Below are 16,231 nucleotides of genomic sequence, written 5' to 3'. Positions count from 1 at the left end.
TTTCCAATTAAGGTTGTTTCAGAGCCACAAGGTGTGATGGGTACAAGTTTAATTTGTGGTGCACATGTGCAGGCAGGCTTAGAGGCTGTGGTCCAGTATAGGACCCTGTACTCTGTGGGATGCGTGGGCAGAGATGCTTTAAAGAGACGTTTCAGTAGGAGATAGTTCATGCCCAACAGAGAAAGACATTTTGTTTCTCTCCCATAAAGGGCGCTGGCTCCCTCTGTTGTCAAGCTACAGTATGAGTATTTTATTTTTTACGAGGCAGGTAAATAGCCTAAATAACAACTTTAGTTCAAGTTTAGCATATATGTAATGTACTGTTTAATAAATTAGGTTTCGATTTTGCACCTGCCCAGTGGTCAATTTAAATGCATTTCTTATATTCAGAGTTGTCCGTGGTTCTAAAACAGAAAAAAAAAGCCTCCCAGCTATTTTTTTCTGAAGCTGCTCCTCTTTAAACTGCACTTAGTTGTGCTTAACGGTATTCAAATTGCTGTAATTATGGTGCGCCGTTTCCAAAAGCTTCTCTCCGCCACTCCACAATTATATGAGGGTATTACCTGAGCCTGCAAAGTGTGGGCATGAAGCTCTACCATATTTTGTAATGTTGTTTTTTTTCTTTCTATAAAATAGTCCTAATGTAAAGAAAGTAGGCTCTTGGATGATGCATTTTGTTTCAGTTATGACGAGTAAACCAAGTCATTTATACATACAGTCCCAAAATGTATATATATTATTTACATATTATGCAGCTGTGTTTTGACAGCAGTATGATCCAAATGAAAATGGAAATATGAGATAATCGTACATGCTGTCTTGAGGTAACATTATGCAGACTCTGCAGAGCCTCCATTGTGCCTGTAGGGGGCACTGTGACCACTTGTAATCTGACACAAAGACACCTGCTCAGGGTTTTGGATGAAAAGTGACCAAGAAATCAAAAACCAGCGCTGCAACGGAGCGGAAAGTGGGACAGCAGTAATGGCGATGATGTGACCCATATACACACCTGTATAGTGCACTTACATGAAAACAGGCGTACACATTTAGAAGCACACATCCGTGCTGAAAGAGTTTACATGAAAACACCAATATACTACACACACACACACACACACAAACACACACTGGTGAGAAATAGTAACAAAAACCATGGCGGCTCTTTGTGATCACGTCTCACTTTCTCTTGTCTCTCGTGTCTTTTCTAAGGACATTATTAGAGCTCGGTCACACTGTGAGGCACTCGCTCAAGTTTTTGATGTGTTGTTTTTTCAAAGGACATCCTTCATAGTGAGGTTACAAAATGTTACAGTGAATTCAGAGTGACCTGCAAAAAGCAACTCTTGTTAGCGGCCATGTATATTTGGTTTTCCAAAAATAGACACTTGCCATAGAAAGTAATTTGAGCTTTAAATAACTTAAAAACTGCGACACAGGTGGGCCATTTTAGGTTGAATACAATTAGTGTTATTTGTTTTAAAGGGGTTTCAGCTTAAGCACTTTGAAAGGCAAGTTTGAAAGGAATATTTAACAGTTGGCAAAATTCCAAAGACACCAAATCATTGTGTAACACTGAAGGTGGACTGGTAAAAAAAACAAAATGCATTTAAAAGATAAGATGGGCGTTGTTCTGGATTTTTCTTATCGCCAGCAAATCCCATGAAAGGACCAACAATGTGTTTGACCGGCTCTTCATGCTTTCTAACTACCTTGTTTTGGACTGAAAATCTACAACTTTGAAAACGGGTCTGACATGTACTTTAATTTTCTAGAAAGGCCAAATGATTTCCTAAATCAGCTGAGCAATGTTACTTCTTATCAAGTGTTACACGAGTAAGTCTCAGCCACGGTTTAATACTTGTTTGGTTCTCTGGTATTTACAGCGTGGGTGGGATTTACTCAAAATAGGTTTGTTGTAATAACATTTTTTCAATGTTTTTTGACAACGATGGAGGTCACTGGCACAGATAAGTAAGCATCTGTAGCATCATTTCATAGTGTTGGTCTCTACATGGGTGAGGTTGTTGTTAAAAATATTTATAGATTATTTCCAGCCTTTCCCTTTAATTTGTCAGTGTGAGTAAGCTAAAAAATAATGACATTGTATTCATGATATATACGTATATATATTGTCTGAGGCATACACAGGGATTTGTTTGAATGTATCACAGTATGAGGCAGCTTTCATGTACTGGTGCACTGCAGGTTATTTTACCTCCAGGCAGTTTAATTAACACAAATAGCAATCGGCAACATGAATTTCAACACGGCTCGGCTGAATACTTTTATTGATCCCTAGGGCGGGAAATCTTCTTCTCCTCCTTCCTAGTTTGGATGTTGCACTGGAAAGCCAGTATGTTACTGCTGATGAAAGGGTTGCAGAAGGAGTGAGGAGTTATTTATGCTGCTGAAGGATGCTTCCACACGTACGGCCACACCGGGGATCAAACCTCTAACATTCATCCTTAGTCATTAAAGCACCTAAACAACAAATGAGAAGAACATTATCTGAGCCTGAGCAGTGACTAGGCACAGAATCCTGCTGTGGACGTTGTAAATAGAGGACCTGTTGCCACCTTTTATTCCCTGCTCCTGCAAAAACAGCCTAACACACCCTGTCATGGGACCTTTTTAAATGAGGGATTCATCTTGTTTCCAGACGGTGCCATGGAGACTGCTGACACGACAGTGAACATCCGGAGCACAAATGAGACCGTCGAAAAACAGTAAAATAATACACCCGAGACTCCACACATCAATTATGCAGAGATTTGGTGATATGAATCATTTTGCTTGATCATAATTGAGGTTGGCAGACTGACAAACACTGGGCGTAGGACTGCCTTTTGTGGTAAATAATTCAAAGCTAGGGAATAGGTTGAAACACCAGAACAAAAACACTAGTGGTTAAATACAGTTGGCAGTTGCAGCAGTAACAATATGAAAGAGGAGTGGTGTTTATTGACGGCGAATAGAAAGAAAAAATGAACCCTGCCCTGTATCAAGCTTCAGATCTGTCTGTTTTTGTCTTTGAAGTGTTCAGAGTGGATGGCGAGTCCAGTCGGGTCACTTTCAACACTGATCAAACTGGTTTCTGATCACTAGAGAACCCATCTTTCCATCCACTTACAGCAGCAGGCCCTTCAAAAGGCCAGGAGTGTGTGTGTGTGTGTGTGTGTGTGTGTGTGTGTGTGTGTGTGTGTGTGTGTGTGTGTGTGTGTGTGTGTGTGTGCGTGTCAGTAGTAAAAAATTCCCTCTTTCTCTCCTCCATCTCCACATCTGCAGTCCAATCTCAAACAGTGAGAGCACCCAGGCAAAATGCGAGCCATCAGTGTTGGATAAAAATAGAACTTGATGCCCTTGCGTTCCCAAGGCTGTAAATACACAGCATTGTGATTTTAGGGTTTTTGGGAGAGCTATATTTTCTTGATAAGCTGGTGATGGAATTGGCAAAAATGAGGCTTTTTTTTTTATTCCAATGAGGCTGCTTCCCATTATGGGGAAGTCTCCTCATTGTAAGTGTGGAGTAAACAACATGTGTGACAAATGTCACCTGCAATCACGCTCCATTCTCCACAGTAATTACCCAGAATTCACAGTGTGGAAAGGGATTGATGTTTGAGAATATTTGCAGCACTTGTAAAATTAGCCTTTACAAGCTGAGAGCATAAAGAAACTTAAAAACTCTTTTTTACAGTAGACAGTATGATGAACTCAATAACCTGTATTAAAGTCATTAATTATACTAATATATTGGCAGTCAGTGGAAACAAAACACACTCAATCAAAGCTTTTAAATGCTTGACACAATTTCCAATCATAAACAGTTCTGTCAGAGTGCTATCCTTTAAGCGTGGAGTGATTGTGCATAGTAAGTACTTGGGCAAATGGAGGCGTGTGCATTGGCTTGATTTGAATAAGCATTGTGATTAAGTGGTTGTTCTTTGCACACAGTGGGCTGAGGGATGTGGACCAGTCAGCTCCCTGAGGGGAAGAGGAGGTTCAAGCTTTCCTGGCTCCTTCTGCACTCCCCCATTGGCTGTCGGCTCTCATCCATGTCCACAGCTCCCTTAATTGCCTGATTTCCCGACCCCACGTTGAATGCTTTGTACACTAAGGGCTGGGAGTTATAATAATGACTTGTAGTGACATGCATGGGGAAGACTCGCTCCCTTGGCTATCACAGGCTGACTGTAGCCCCATCACGGACCTTTTACGACTTAAATGAAATACTCGTATTTAGGACAAGAGCGTTTCTCACAGAAAATATTCTGGGTCTGTCTGAGGACCAAAACTTTCAGATGAAGCCAGTGCAAAATGAAGAGGGACTTTATTCTTCTTCTTCTTCAGCTGTACGAAGAAACTGGAAAACAAAACTTTGCACTAAAACAAACCTTACAGAAATGTTTCATTCTCTTCAAAAGTACAGAGAAGTAAAAACCTAAGTCTCAACAGTAATTTCTGTTTTAGGTGATGGAACAAACAGTCTGTACACATGACTGATCTTGAACCATTTCAATAATCAATGAATTATCTCTAAGTCAAGTGGAGATGAACGATTTAGTCAAGTCATTTATTCGTCAATCAGTAGCAACACGTTTGATAACTGATCAATTGGTTTTTACTGATTATCAAATGTTTGCATGATGACATGCTTCACATGGTAGCATTAGCACTGTACGCAGTTTAGCATACAGAGGTTAGCATTTAGCTCAAGTACAGCCTCATAGAGCTGCTAGCGTGACTCTTAGCCTTGTTGGACAATGCAACATTTGAAGGTGTCGCTTCAGGAAATGGTAACAGGCATTTTTTTCTATTATTTTCTGATATTTTATAGACTAAACAACCAGTTAATCAAGAAAATAATTGGTAGATTCATTTATCATTAAATAATTGATATCATTTTCTGCTTAAGTCTTTTATTTTCTTCGTGTTTTGGACTGACTGTTTGGACTAAATTGGACTATTGGTTAAACAAAACAAGTCATTTGATGACCTTGGTCTTTGGGAAAATTATTTCCATTTTTACTGTACATATTAATTGCTCATCAAACCTAGATTGCAGTTTTACTTTTGAGTTGTGTTTGCAAAGACAAAGTAAAGTGGTATCTTGCTCAAAAATGTTTTCCTGACAGAATCTTTCAAAGAGTAATTGAGAGAAGGAACACAAAACATCTTTTTAAGTCACAATCTACTCATCATCTTCAGCACTTTGTAATGTAGTGCATCAAGACTTTAAAGCACTTCAGATCTCTTACAGTCAGCACACATGAAAACTCATCATCTGGGGAGTTTTCCGTGCTTGCACTGTGTTATTGTTCACTAATAGTCGGATGCACTCGCTTATAGCTTTTGGATTCCAAAGGAAATCAACTGCTTATACTCTCACAGTCATTAGTGACATTCCTCCGAGCTCACCAATAATCTATGAGATGGAATGAGAAATTGAGAGACTCCGCGAGACAACAGTGTGCTGCACAAATTCATCATTTACATCATTCTGAACAAGTCAAATATTTAAAATCTGCGTAAAACTAGCTATTTCAATTTACCAAATCCCTCATTATGATTTGAACTTGTGAAACCGATCAGCTGGTACTCCAGATTTCTATCTACGTTAATTATGGTTGAAATATCAATTCAACCAGCACATAAAAACAAACAAACAAAAAAACTTGCCGGAAACATCAAAGTCTTCAGTGAGGATTATTCCCCTTTGAATTTGAGTTTCACACAAAAGAGATCTTTTCAAACATTCACCAGTCATAACTCTTCTCATGCAAGAGACACCAGTTAGCTGGCCTGTCACAGCCTATACATACTACAGAGGCAGTGTGAGGCTCTCTCTCATCTAGAAATAGATTCATCCAGTTGGCCTTCTTTGTTGTTGCTCTTCTGAGTCTCACCCTCTTTCTCTGACGGATCTGTTTAGACTTTGTGTGGCTCTCTAAAGAAGCAACTCGCTTTCACACATTTACAGTAGCTTGTCTGTACGCCATCAGCATCTTACAAGGAAACAGATCCCCTACATCAAGAAATAGTACCACTTTTTTTGGGAGGTGCTTTCTTGCAGAGAGTTAGCTGAGAAGTTGAACACCGCTCTTAAGTCTGTGTAGCAAATATGAAGATACCGCTGAAGAAACTGCACTTCAATATTTTTCATCCACATTTTTGTTTACATAACGGATCTATGGGAAATCATTCACACCTGAAAAAAAGCAAACAGTCAACCAAGGAGAGCTGCTGAGGGGTAAAATATCTCTTACTGTGGCCTTGTGCGTCTTTGCTGGTGTTTTGGATTCAAATCAAGGCTGAATATCCTGAGGTCGCCACTAAAGCACTGAAAACCCTGCTTCCATTTCAGACTGGACATAAGACTGGACATAAGGAACACACTTCGGGTGTCATTGTCTCCCATTACCCCCAGATGGGACAGTCTCGTTGCAGAGAAACAAGCTCAGGGCTCCCACTGATTCAGCGTTATTGTGAGTTGTATTTATTTATGCATTTTATATTTGTTTTCATGCCGATCGTATCATTTTATTTCGTCGTGTTTTTCCGCCACACCTTGAAGGCCGGTCCGTGAAAATATTGTCTTACATGAAACCGGTCCGTGGTGCAAAAAAGGTTGGAGACCTCTGTGCTAGATGGCTTTGACAACGACATTTAAGGAATGAAAGGGAGATGTTGATATTGTTTGTACTGTCCTCAACCATATATTTTGTATTTCATTGTAGCTGTATTTAAAGAACATTGTTCATGTTATATTTACATTGTTGCTCAATAAATACAAATTCATTGTTTCCTGTGTCACGTGGATTTCTTTGTCCTTTAAGTGGAAACTGTGGATGTGTTACTAAGACTATGTATGTAAATTTCTACATATTTTACTGTGAGCATTTTTAAGTTTAAAAGATGTTTAAAATACGGTGATGGTTCAAAAGTGGTTTGAAAGTCACATTGGGCAAAAAAATCAAACTAATTGACACTTCACAACTTGTGTGCCTATCTACTGTCTTTTGTTTTCTTGCTGCTGCTGCAGTTCTCTAATCCAACGGCTCTTACTGTAATCGACGGACAAGTGTTGGGTAGTGTTGATGTTAGATTCTAGAGCATCTCAGGCCTTGATGCAGTAAGCAGGTCAGCTGTCGGTCATGCACCAACACTGCATATTGCTCTGGGAATATGAGAGGGAATATCAATACAGGAGCTTAGTGTGTCGTGGGATATGCAAATCTGGCAGAAAATGTAAAGGAAGCTTATATTTTTCTAAGGGCCTACATGTGAAAATGTAAGTGGCGAGGGGTAAAATCAGGTAAAAGCAGAACAAGTGAACACAAAATGATGCTTAAGTCTCACACTTATGCAAGATGAGTTAATAGCAGTTGACAAAAGGCTTGTGTTTGTGTATCAGTGCTTCAAGCTGCCATCAATACTCATCCTCTCCCATCAAGATGTCCACATAAGCCTCCTAATTGCTTGCACAACACCATTTACACTTTGCCCTCCCTGTTTCCAAGCACCGCTCTTCTGTGGCCAACAGCAGACAATGGTGTGCTGTGTGTGGCCAACAGCAGACTCTGGATTAATTACGCTGAGGTAGGAGTCTTCACTTCACAACTTCTAATTAACAGCAGATAAAAGGAGTGAGGAGGAGAGAGGGATGACGGCAGGACAGGATTTGGCATTAAACTGGCAGGATGTTCCTTACAAGGAAGAGTGAGCGCTGAGGACATAGAACTACACAGCCATGATTCACTTAGGGTTATTGTCTTCAGGGTTAATTCTGGGAAACACAAGCACGAATGATTTCAAGCTGAGGCAACCAGTTGTCTCGGTTATTACACAAGGTATACAGATGCCCCACAAGTTTATGCATACAAAATAGTTGTCTCCATCAAGCAAAGTGTCCCTGTGCAAGAAATAGCAAAGAAATAAGAAATATCCAACTCTGAACTAAGACGGTATGTTTTTCCACAATACTGTTTTGCACTGAATTTGCGGTCTCATTTGCTCCTCTGCAACTGCCCCTCTCTCCACGGTTCTCTGCACCCCTTTGGAGGACACTGAGATTAAAGACGAGCATCTGAAAGAGACAAGACTGGAGGTTTTTCTTCTTCAAGGTGGTATAGCTGATTCGCAGCTCCTGAAGTCCACTGGGCAGAAGCAGGACTTCAGGAGCAGGTGTCTGATGATCGATGCATTCTTCTCAATTATAGATGTGATGTTACGCAACAGAAGCTGTTTCTACTGTACTGGAGACGGTAAAAAAGCCTGAGCTCAGCAAAGCCTTGCTTGCAGCACTTTGGCAGAACACTAGAAATGTTCAGCTCAAACAGTGTTTTTGAAACAATGGGGAAATTATTCAACGACCGGTTGGAGTCAGACATGGCTGTGATTTGGGTGCTAATACAGTAACTGACTGTTTCTGACTGTGTTTTTCAAGACGCTCCAACCGTAGACATGTTTTCATCTATAATTCCAGGGCCAATTTGCTCGGTACTTCACTGAATATATACTTGATTTGTTTTAAATTAGGATAAGCCCAAAAACCAAGGTCATCTTGCACTAAATGATGTGCTTGTTCCTTTCATTGCTGTTTTCCAGTCCCTTTGTGGTCGACTGAGACTGAGAGCTGGTTCAGTTCAGTATTCATACTCCTGCAGAGACAATGACTCAGTTCCTTGGTAACGGCAAGACTCCACCGTTATCAAAGGATAACAGTGGACAAGGACTGTATGTCTGAACACGTCAGATGCTAGCACCATATGGTCATATAATCCATTTACATTAAATACTAAATATACCATGATGCTTGAGTCCTCCTGTATGCATAATTAAAGAAGATTATTACAGACATGCAACCCTGCAAGGTAATAAATTGTTTACCTAAATGCTCTACTGTTGTCGTCTCCATTTATTTTTGCTTTGTGAACACGTGCAAATGTGAGTGTAACACTGACTGTGTTTACATACAAAGATGATCTTGCACCCTTGACCGCACATCAGCCTACATGGCAAGACTCGCTCCTGTTCTGTGCGTGCATGTTCCCTGGGCTTGAATTATTGCAACAGATGCAGAGGAAGCCGATCAAGGATGGAGAGGTTTCACTTTCAGTCTAATAGACACAATGAACACAGAGAGCAAAAAGGATCAAACAAATGTTCTTATAGTCACTGAATCAATGCACTGATCTCTGTGTGGCTGTGACAAATTAACAATGAAAATGCCAGTACTGTTCTGCTATTATGCACCATTGTGTAAATACCGACAAGGCTATTTTTAAAGAGAACTTCACCCACTTATGATGTCATAGATCATCAGTCTGGGACTAGCTTTTATTTGACGTTGTGATTGACTACATTTCCCAGAGTGCCTTTTCCCCCTCGGCTGTGGATTAGACTTCAAAGAGAGCTACAGTAATGAAAGCAGTATGGGCGGTACCCTTCACTCACATTGCAACTTCTTCTTTGCATTTTTTGTTGATGGAGAAACTGGTATGTTTTTACTTATTAATTGTTAGACACTGGTGTAAATGCAGATTTAGAGAAGAGGCTCTTGTTCTTTGAGTTTGAGTTTGCAATCCTGCCGGTATGCAAGCTGGATTTATCCGTAAACAGCTGGGTGTACCTGCATAACTATTCCCGTCTTTCTCCTTGACTCAAGCTGAGTTGAAAGCTGTCATTATCACAGTCGGCCCATACCTTGTCCATCCCTTCCAGCTGTCCTGTTGCTGCCAGCAGTGAATACATGCGTACATAGGCTCTCTCCAACCTGCTCCACTGTTGCATCTCACCATCCTCAAACCCTGAGCTCAAAATATAATCCAACCTCATTTCATGCCTCTTGAAGCTCTAAATTTGCACCAGAGGGTAAATTAGGAAAAGAACAGAGTCTGTTTGTCTGACAAACGTTTCACTTCTAAGTGGAACTTCATAAACCTAAAGGGACAACTTCCCAGGCAAAGGAAAGGCCTAATCCATTACCCAGTAAGATAACTGAAGGGAATATAAAATAAGAACAAATAAATAAAATATAATGCCAAAAAACATTCAATTCAGAATTATTGTACATGTAAATGGTATCAGCTAAAACTGTGTCTTTTGTCCTGAAGGAATCCTCATGCAAAAGGGAAAGTGATGACACTCTCAGTTTAAAAATAGGTTTTTACTTTCCACTTTTCCTGAATAGAGTTCCCTTGTATCGCTAAGTAGATAAACTGGAGCAGTGATATCAAATTCAATTTCTGTTCAGGCAAACTTCTAATCTGTCTGCAAAGAGGTCATTCATTTATGTTTTAATAATCATGATGTGAGTTGGTGTATTTGGATGACATTTTGTTTGAATTCAGCACAAGTAATCCTCCAATAAATTAGATAATATGTCAGAATTTCTGCAGCACTGATTGTACCATTGCTCTGCCACTTTATGTCAAAGCTGACTAGTGAATACGGGTCTCTGCTCTTATGTTTGAACCTAGAAAGTACAAATCGTACGCCATATGTTTGCAGGAATAGAAGAATAGAAGAATACTGAATCTTAAGTCAAAATCAGTGAAAAGTGGTTTTCTTTATGAATAATATATATTATCTCTCTCCGGTAACATTTCTTCAGTAACCATTGACCTTTTCTTTGATGCAGACATCAATCCCGCCATATACCACCATTTGGAGTAAGTGTTTTTCTCTAGGTAGGGTCCATGTGATAATTTGTTGATCTGCACTGAGAATAGAATTGATTACTGGAATGTTGTGTATTTTTGTGTTTATCAATCGAATGCAGTGGATAGAGAGGAGAGACATAGAGATATAGCGCAATTAAGTCCCGCCCAAACCGGAGGGAAAAACTATTAATTACTCTCTATTGACTTTATATTGTGTAAAGGTACCTCCTTGTCACTTTCGTCTGGTACCAAACAGAAAAATGCCTAAAAGGGGCTGTTTGGTTGGATGCACAACCAACAGGGTAAAGTACTCAGAATGAAGTTTTAATCCGCTTCTGAACCGAAAAACTGAGGACACGGGCAGTAAGATGCAAAGGCATCAACAGGAAGAATGGGAAAGCTGTGGGATCCTCTGGTTCTGAAAAGTGAAGCCAATGCAGAAATGCCTTAAACACAACTTTCAGTTTGTGAAAGTTGATTTTAACATTTTTGTTGGCTAAGAATTCAGCGTTCGGTTGTACTTAGCCTCACCCTCAACGCTGGTTGAAATAAAACAAGATGGTGACGCCCAAAATGCCAAACTCAAGGCTTCAAAACCAATGGGTGACGTCACGGTGACTATTTACATACAGTCTGCGCTCTATCTCTAAGTCTGAGACAAGATTCAAACAGAAGACATTACAGGTACATGGTATGTAGCCAGCTTAGCGCGTACATAGCTGGGTCCAAACATGCTCAACACAGCCTGAATAAAGGGCTGTGGCATCCTGGGATAAAAGGGACAAACCTGCAGTATAGTCCACATATATCGAATACATCAATTCTGCTTTGACTTTACTCAAGGGGAAGAGACTCCCGGGCAGATGTGATATGAGCAAGGTTTTCATGTAGCATTTGGCCCCGTTACACATGCAGTTATATGTTGAGAGGGCTATAACAGCGTCCCACATGTTTGTGATGCCTGCAGTCTCATATTCAGACGACCTATTAAGTCACACAGCCAACTTTCATTCTCAGCCTGAGTCATGGCATACTACTCGCTCCACTTTCTCTTTCACTCTGCTTACTGCTGTGAAAAAGCACACATGGGCTAATTTGGAAAGGTTGTTGGTTAATGAAACAAACAGGCATCTGTTTGCACCGTACTGAGAAGCACTCAGCCTCCCACCTCTTTTGAAATTGGCTGCCTTCAGCGTCAGCCCTCCACTCTTCAGCCGTTAGCCATTGCTTTCTAGTTGCCAGTGCGTCCTGAGTACTCCGGTTGTGTGTGCCGGAGGAGGTTGCGGGTTGATTCTGTTCTCCAACTACTGTAGGGGGGGGGTCCAGAATGAAATGACAACTGTGTGGATTTGGAAGATTTTACGTTTTTTTACGTTTGGTTTGCAAAAAATACAAAAAGAAAGCTGAATGAACCAATAACTTTTCCTGAAAGGCAAAATGAAACACTAATTAATGGCGAAGTAATAATCCCCATGACGGCCACGCACGCAGGAATATGTCTGACGCAACAGTGCAACTCATCATGAAATCTTATAATTGCTCTACTACTGCTGTCATCAAAATGCTGTTTCAGGGGAGAGACTACACTATATGACTAAAGTAGTGGCTGCTTTTTTTCAGGGATTTCTTCTGTCAACATCATCATTGTGTTGTGAAATTAAACCCACTAGTCATCTCATTTACCATGAAGTGGACACTTCATAACTTTCATTCAATTTCATAAAAACACTCGAGCAAGCAACTTGCCATTTGTTTTTCCACAACTTATCAAAATTAGACTAAATGGCAAATCTATTTACTACTGCTTACATCAATAAACATCAGCAATATATATGGATCCATTGAACTGATAAGATGTTATTTGGCCAACTATACTTTAATGAAAAACTTCTCAATATGCAGCTCCTTTAATAACAGTTCGGTGTGTAAAATATAAAGCACGTCTTACGTCTATCAAAGGACATAAAATATTGTAAGTGTATTTAACTACAGTTGCTTTGGCAGCCAACGTATATTACATCAAATTAAAATAAATATGAATCTCTCTACTTGTAACAGGAATAGATATCTTTCAATCTTTAGTCATCCCTGTATTCAATCAGGCCTTTGTCGAATGATCCACTGTATTTGACTATCCTTAGCCTTGACACAGCACCAGTAGTTACGAAAGAAGTAAAGACAAATTCAGATCTGAACAGCAGCTGTCTTGTGAAGTCTGCAGTTTTCAGATGTTAGGTATAGGCCTATGAATTTTAAAGTAGCCTTGCAGCTGTTTAATATTGCAGTCTCTCACATGAAATTTACAAAACGTTCCACCAGCTACCAACTAATGCTCATCAACCAGCAAAGTCCCACTGAGTAACAGACAAATGCACAGAAGACTGACAGTTGTTAAGACTGCGCTTTGTCCCGACACCACCACAGCACGATGAAGACACAGAGCAAGTGAAGCAAGACTGTAATCCATCAGCAGCGCAGATGATGCAGAGAAACGAAACGAGAGAGGAAAATAAAAGCTACTTTGACAACTTCTTTTCTCTCCAAAGAATCAAGCGCTCCGAGCAACATTCCCACTGTTGTCTGGCTCCAAGCTCGACAAACATTAGCTCCACTGTCTGAAGCAACCGCCAGCAACACTGATGCTTTAGCAGCCAATTCTCAATGTGCAAATTCATACTCTGTGGAAACAATGATGATCACAGTGACACCATATGTATAGCATTATGTTTGTGTACAAGCTCTCTTGTTCATGTGCGTGGCACACCAGCACATGCACTTTGTTTTAACACCAAATTCTGGTTGATGTAAAGGATGAGGATGAAAGGGATGGAATGAAAGAACTGGTGGATTCAAGAAGGACACATCACACTGCCTTTAAACTTATCCTGTGAACTCTCACAGTCACAATGTCAAACCAGCAAATGCTTTCCTAGTGTATAGCACTACATGTTATACTCTCACATGCAGCTGGTGAACCGGTGTTCCCCGTCCTCTAACTCCAGCTCCGTGTCAACATGGCAGTTAAAGCACACACGTCAAGCTTTTTTTTATTACATCACAGTCACCCGTATACTCTTATGTTATCTGAGTGTCTGTGTCAGATGTGACAATAGTCTGGTTGTGTGGGCCCACAGTGCATAAACAGACTACTCATGATCACTACGTGCAGCATGTACCACAGCCACAGAAGTCAACAGCTCCATGCATGCAAAGTGACTCACTGTTGTAGCTTGCATTCCAGGGCTGATATCCATAATAGCCGGTGATTCGCAGTATTCGCTCTTCTATGGACGCGCTGTTGATGTCCTCAACTGAGCGCGAGGACTTGAGGTCCTCTTTGATGGCCTCGTCCACCACCAGGTACTTGAGCTGTCTGAGCTGAGGGCTGATGTCCGAAAGCCTTCTGGGGCTCACGTCGGGCGACTTGCGCATCCCGCTGGGAAGAGAGAACAAGGGGTGGCCGGTGTTACAAGACAGAAGTGAGAGCACTCAGAAAAAGGAAGGGGAGCCTGTAAAAGTTGACTATAACTTGATAAGACAAGGGGTTTTATTGGCTAAAGCAGGAAAGTAAGTGTAGTAGCTATGTTCCACAGAGGCGTTATGGGCCCCTGCAGCTCCTCTCTTGTAAATCATCATCCTTCACTGGTCCTCACGACAACACTGTGAAAGACACTAAGCGGAAGTGATTGCTTCTGCAACTGTTGTATAGGCTACAATGCACTGTGCAACTCCTACTATAGGCGTATAGGCGGCTGAAACGAACGAATCGATCACGAGTGATTTCTTGAGATGACTTCATGAAGGCACTGGAGCACAAACTGCATGCAGCCTACAGGCTGTACAGTAGCCTGAATATAATGTATCAGAGATAAATAGGCTACTTTATGTCCAGCAGGTGAGACAAAACGAAAGCGAATAGATAGATAGATAGATAGATATTTTATTAATCCTACAATAAAAATAGCAGAGTAAAAAATATTAAATGTAAAAAAACTATGATTGAATGATAGAATGTTGCACAAATAAAGCTCCATTGCGACACACCTGACAAAGAGTGCTGATCTGCCTCTCAGGCCGTCAGAAGCCGTCAACATGTGAAAGCAAAAACATGATTTGCTGACCTACTCAGATAACCCCGCCCCCCCCCCCCCCCCCCCGTAACGTCTTTTTCTTTTCTTTTTTTAAACAGAATTACAATCAATCCGCCAAAAATTCAAGCAGCAGTCGAATTTTACACATCAATCAAATTCAAAGAGAACACTCTCCAGCTATACTGGATATGTTAACACCTCTGTCAGAAGTCCATTTACTTTACCAATGCACCTATGTGATCAAGTGGGCAACAGGTGTGGCGCTGCCTCCTGTCGTTCGGCTGCGATGCATTTGTAAAAGTTGAAATGTCTTACATGGGCATCAAAGTAGTAGGAGGTCCAAGGTAGCACATGCAGTCCCGGTGGGGCCGCACAACCCGGTCCCACACTGTGCCCTCTCCATCACCGTACATCCTTTAAGGCCACTAAGCAGGGCAGCTATACTGTAAAACAGCTAAATCCTCACCAAGGCTGACGGAGACAAGTACCATCGTCCTGCTCCTTCTCACCCCCACAAACACATATGCCTGCCTGGCCACTACAGTACAGACTGTTTCTACATCAGAAGGGTGCGCTTTGCTCTGAATGCTGCTGCTGGGTCCTGGAGCCACTGCAACAGCGCCATCTACCGGACTAAGTGGAATTATCATTATGTGTAAATCTGAAATACAGAGAATGAATTGTACCAGATGCAATCATTTTAACCTGGGGTATCACGTCAGTACCGGTAAATTATACAAACATATACACATGAGACGTCCAATAGTTACACTTTCTTCTGAATTTACCTCACAAAGACCCCTGGTGGCCCTTGAATCTCAATTTGCACATACAGTATCTGCCTCTAAACTGATCTCAGCTCCCACCCTCGCTGAGCTAAAGCTTTGTGACTCAAAGAGTATTATCAGTGACTCATAGAGCAGACACCAATTGGCAGCTGTCATACTTTGAAAATGAGCTCTTTTTCTTGTTCTTTTCCTTCAAACTGTCACATTCAGACAGGCGCAGCGAGTCTCCCCGGCTCAAGATTTTTTTTTAAACGCACACATAACCTTACTTTGAAGTATGAAGTAGGTGTTTTATTTTTTTATCTGATAGTGCCAATTAGTTGTGTCTTAGAACAGTAACTGTTCTGGGTGGTATTCAAAAGACTATCAAGCTAAAAAGGAGATGTGAATGTGAGGCACAATTATCTTGAATATACTGGCCTCTGTCAAACAATAAAGCTCCTCTTTTGACATCAGTTTAATTTTGCCCTAATCCTTTTATGTCAGTCGTATTATCTTAGTCACATTTTTGTTGTTGTTGTTACTTTTCATTTTAGGTAGCTGTGGTGTGTGGATGAGAAAGAATGGATTTTCCTTGTTGTGCGGAATATCACAGATGTATTGACTGGTCAAGCCCAGGCTGTTTAAGATGTTTTTCAGCTGTACTGTTACCAGACAATTTTTTCCAGCAACTATAGATTTTTTT

General features: G+C 40.8%; 1 protein-coding gene across 1 annotated transcript in view; it reads right to left on the bottom strand.

Moving 5' to 3' along the window:
* The window catches only part of slc35f3b (solute carrier family 35 member F3b), a 44,078-nt gene extending 28,907 nt beyond the window's left edge, over positions 1-15,171 (bottom strand). Inside the window, exons 1-2 of the mRNA XM_076077389.1 lie at positions 15,074-15,171; positions 13,889-14,103 (exon numbers count right to left, since the gene is read on the bottom strand). Coding sequence (XP_075933504.1) covers positions 13,889-14,103; positions 15,074-15,171 — 313 coding nt within the window. The remainder of the gene's footprint in view (positions 1-13,888; positions 14,104-15,073) is intronic.
* Between the last annotated feature and the right edge of the window lie 1,060 nt (positions 15,172-16,231).

This window comes from Anarhichas minor, unplaced genomic scaffold, assembly GCF_050575085.1.
Source record: "Anarhichas minor isolate MPS153535 unplaced genomic scaffold, ASM5057508v1 ptg000058l, whole genome shotgun sequence".
In the NCBI taxonomy this organism is placed as follows: domain Eukaryota; kingdom Metazoa; phylum Chordata; class Actinopteri; order Perciformes; family Anarhichadidae; genus Anarhichas; species Anarhichas minor.
Note: the sequence above shows the minus strand (reverse complement) of the source record. Positions and strands in the feature narration are given on the sequence as shown.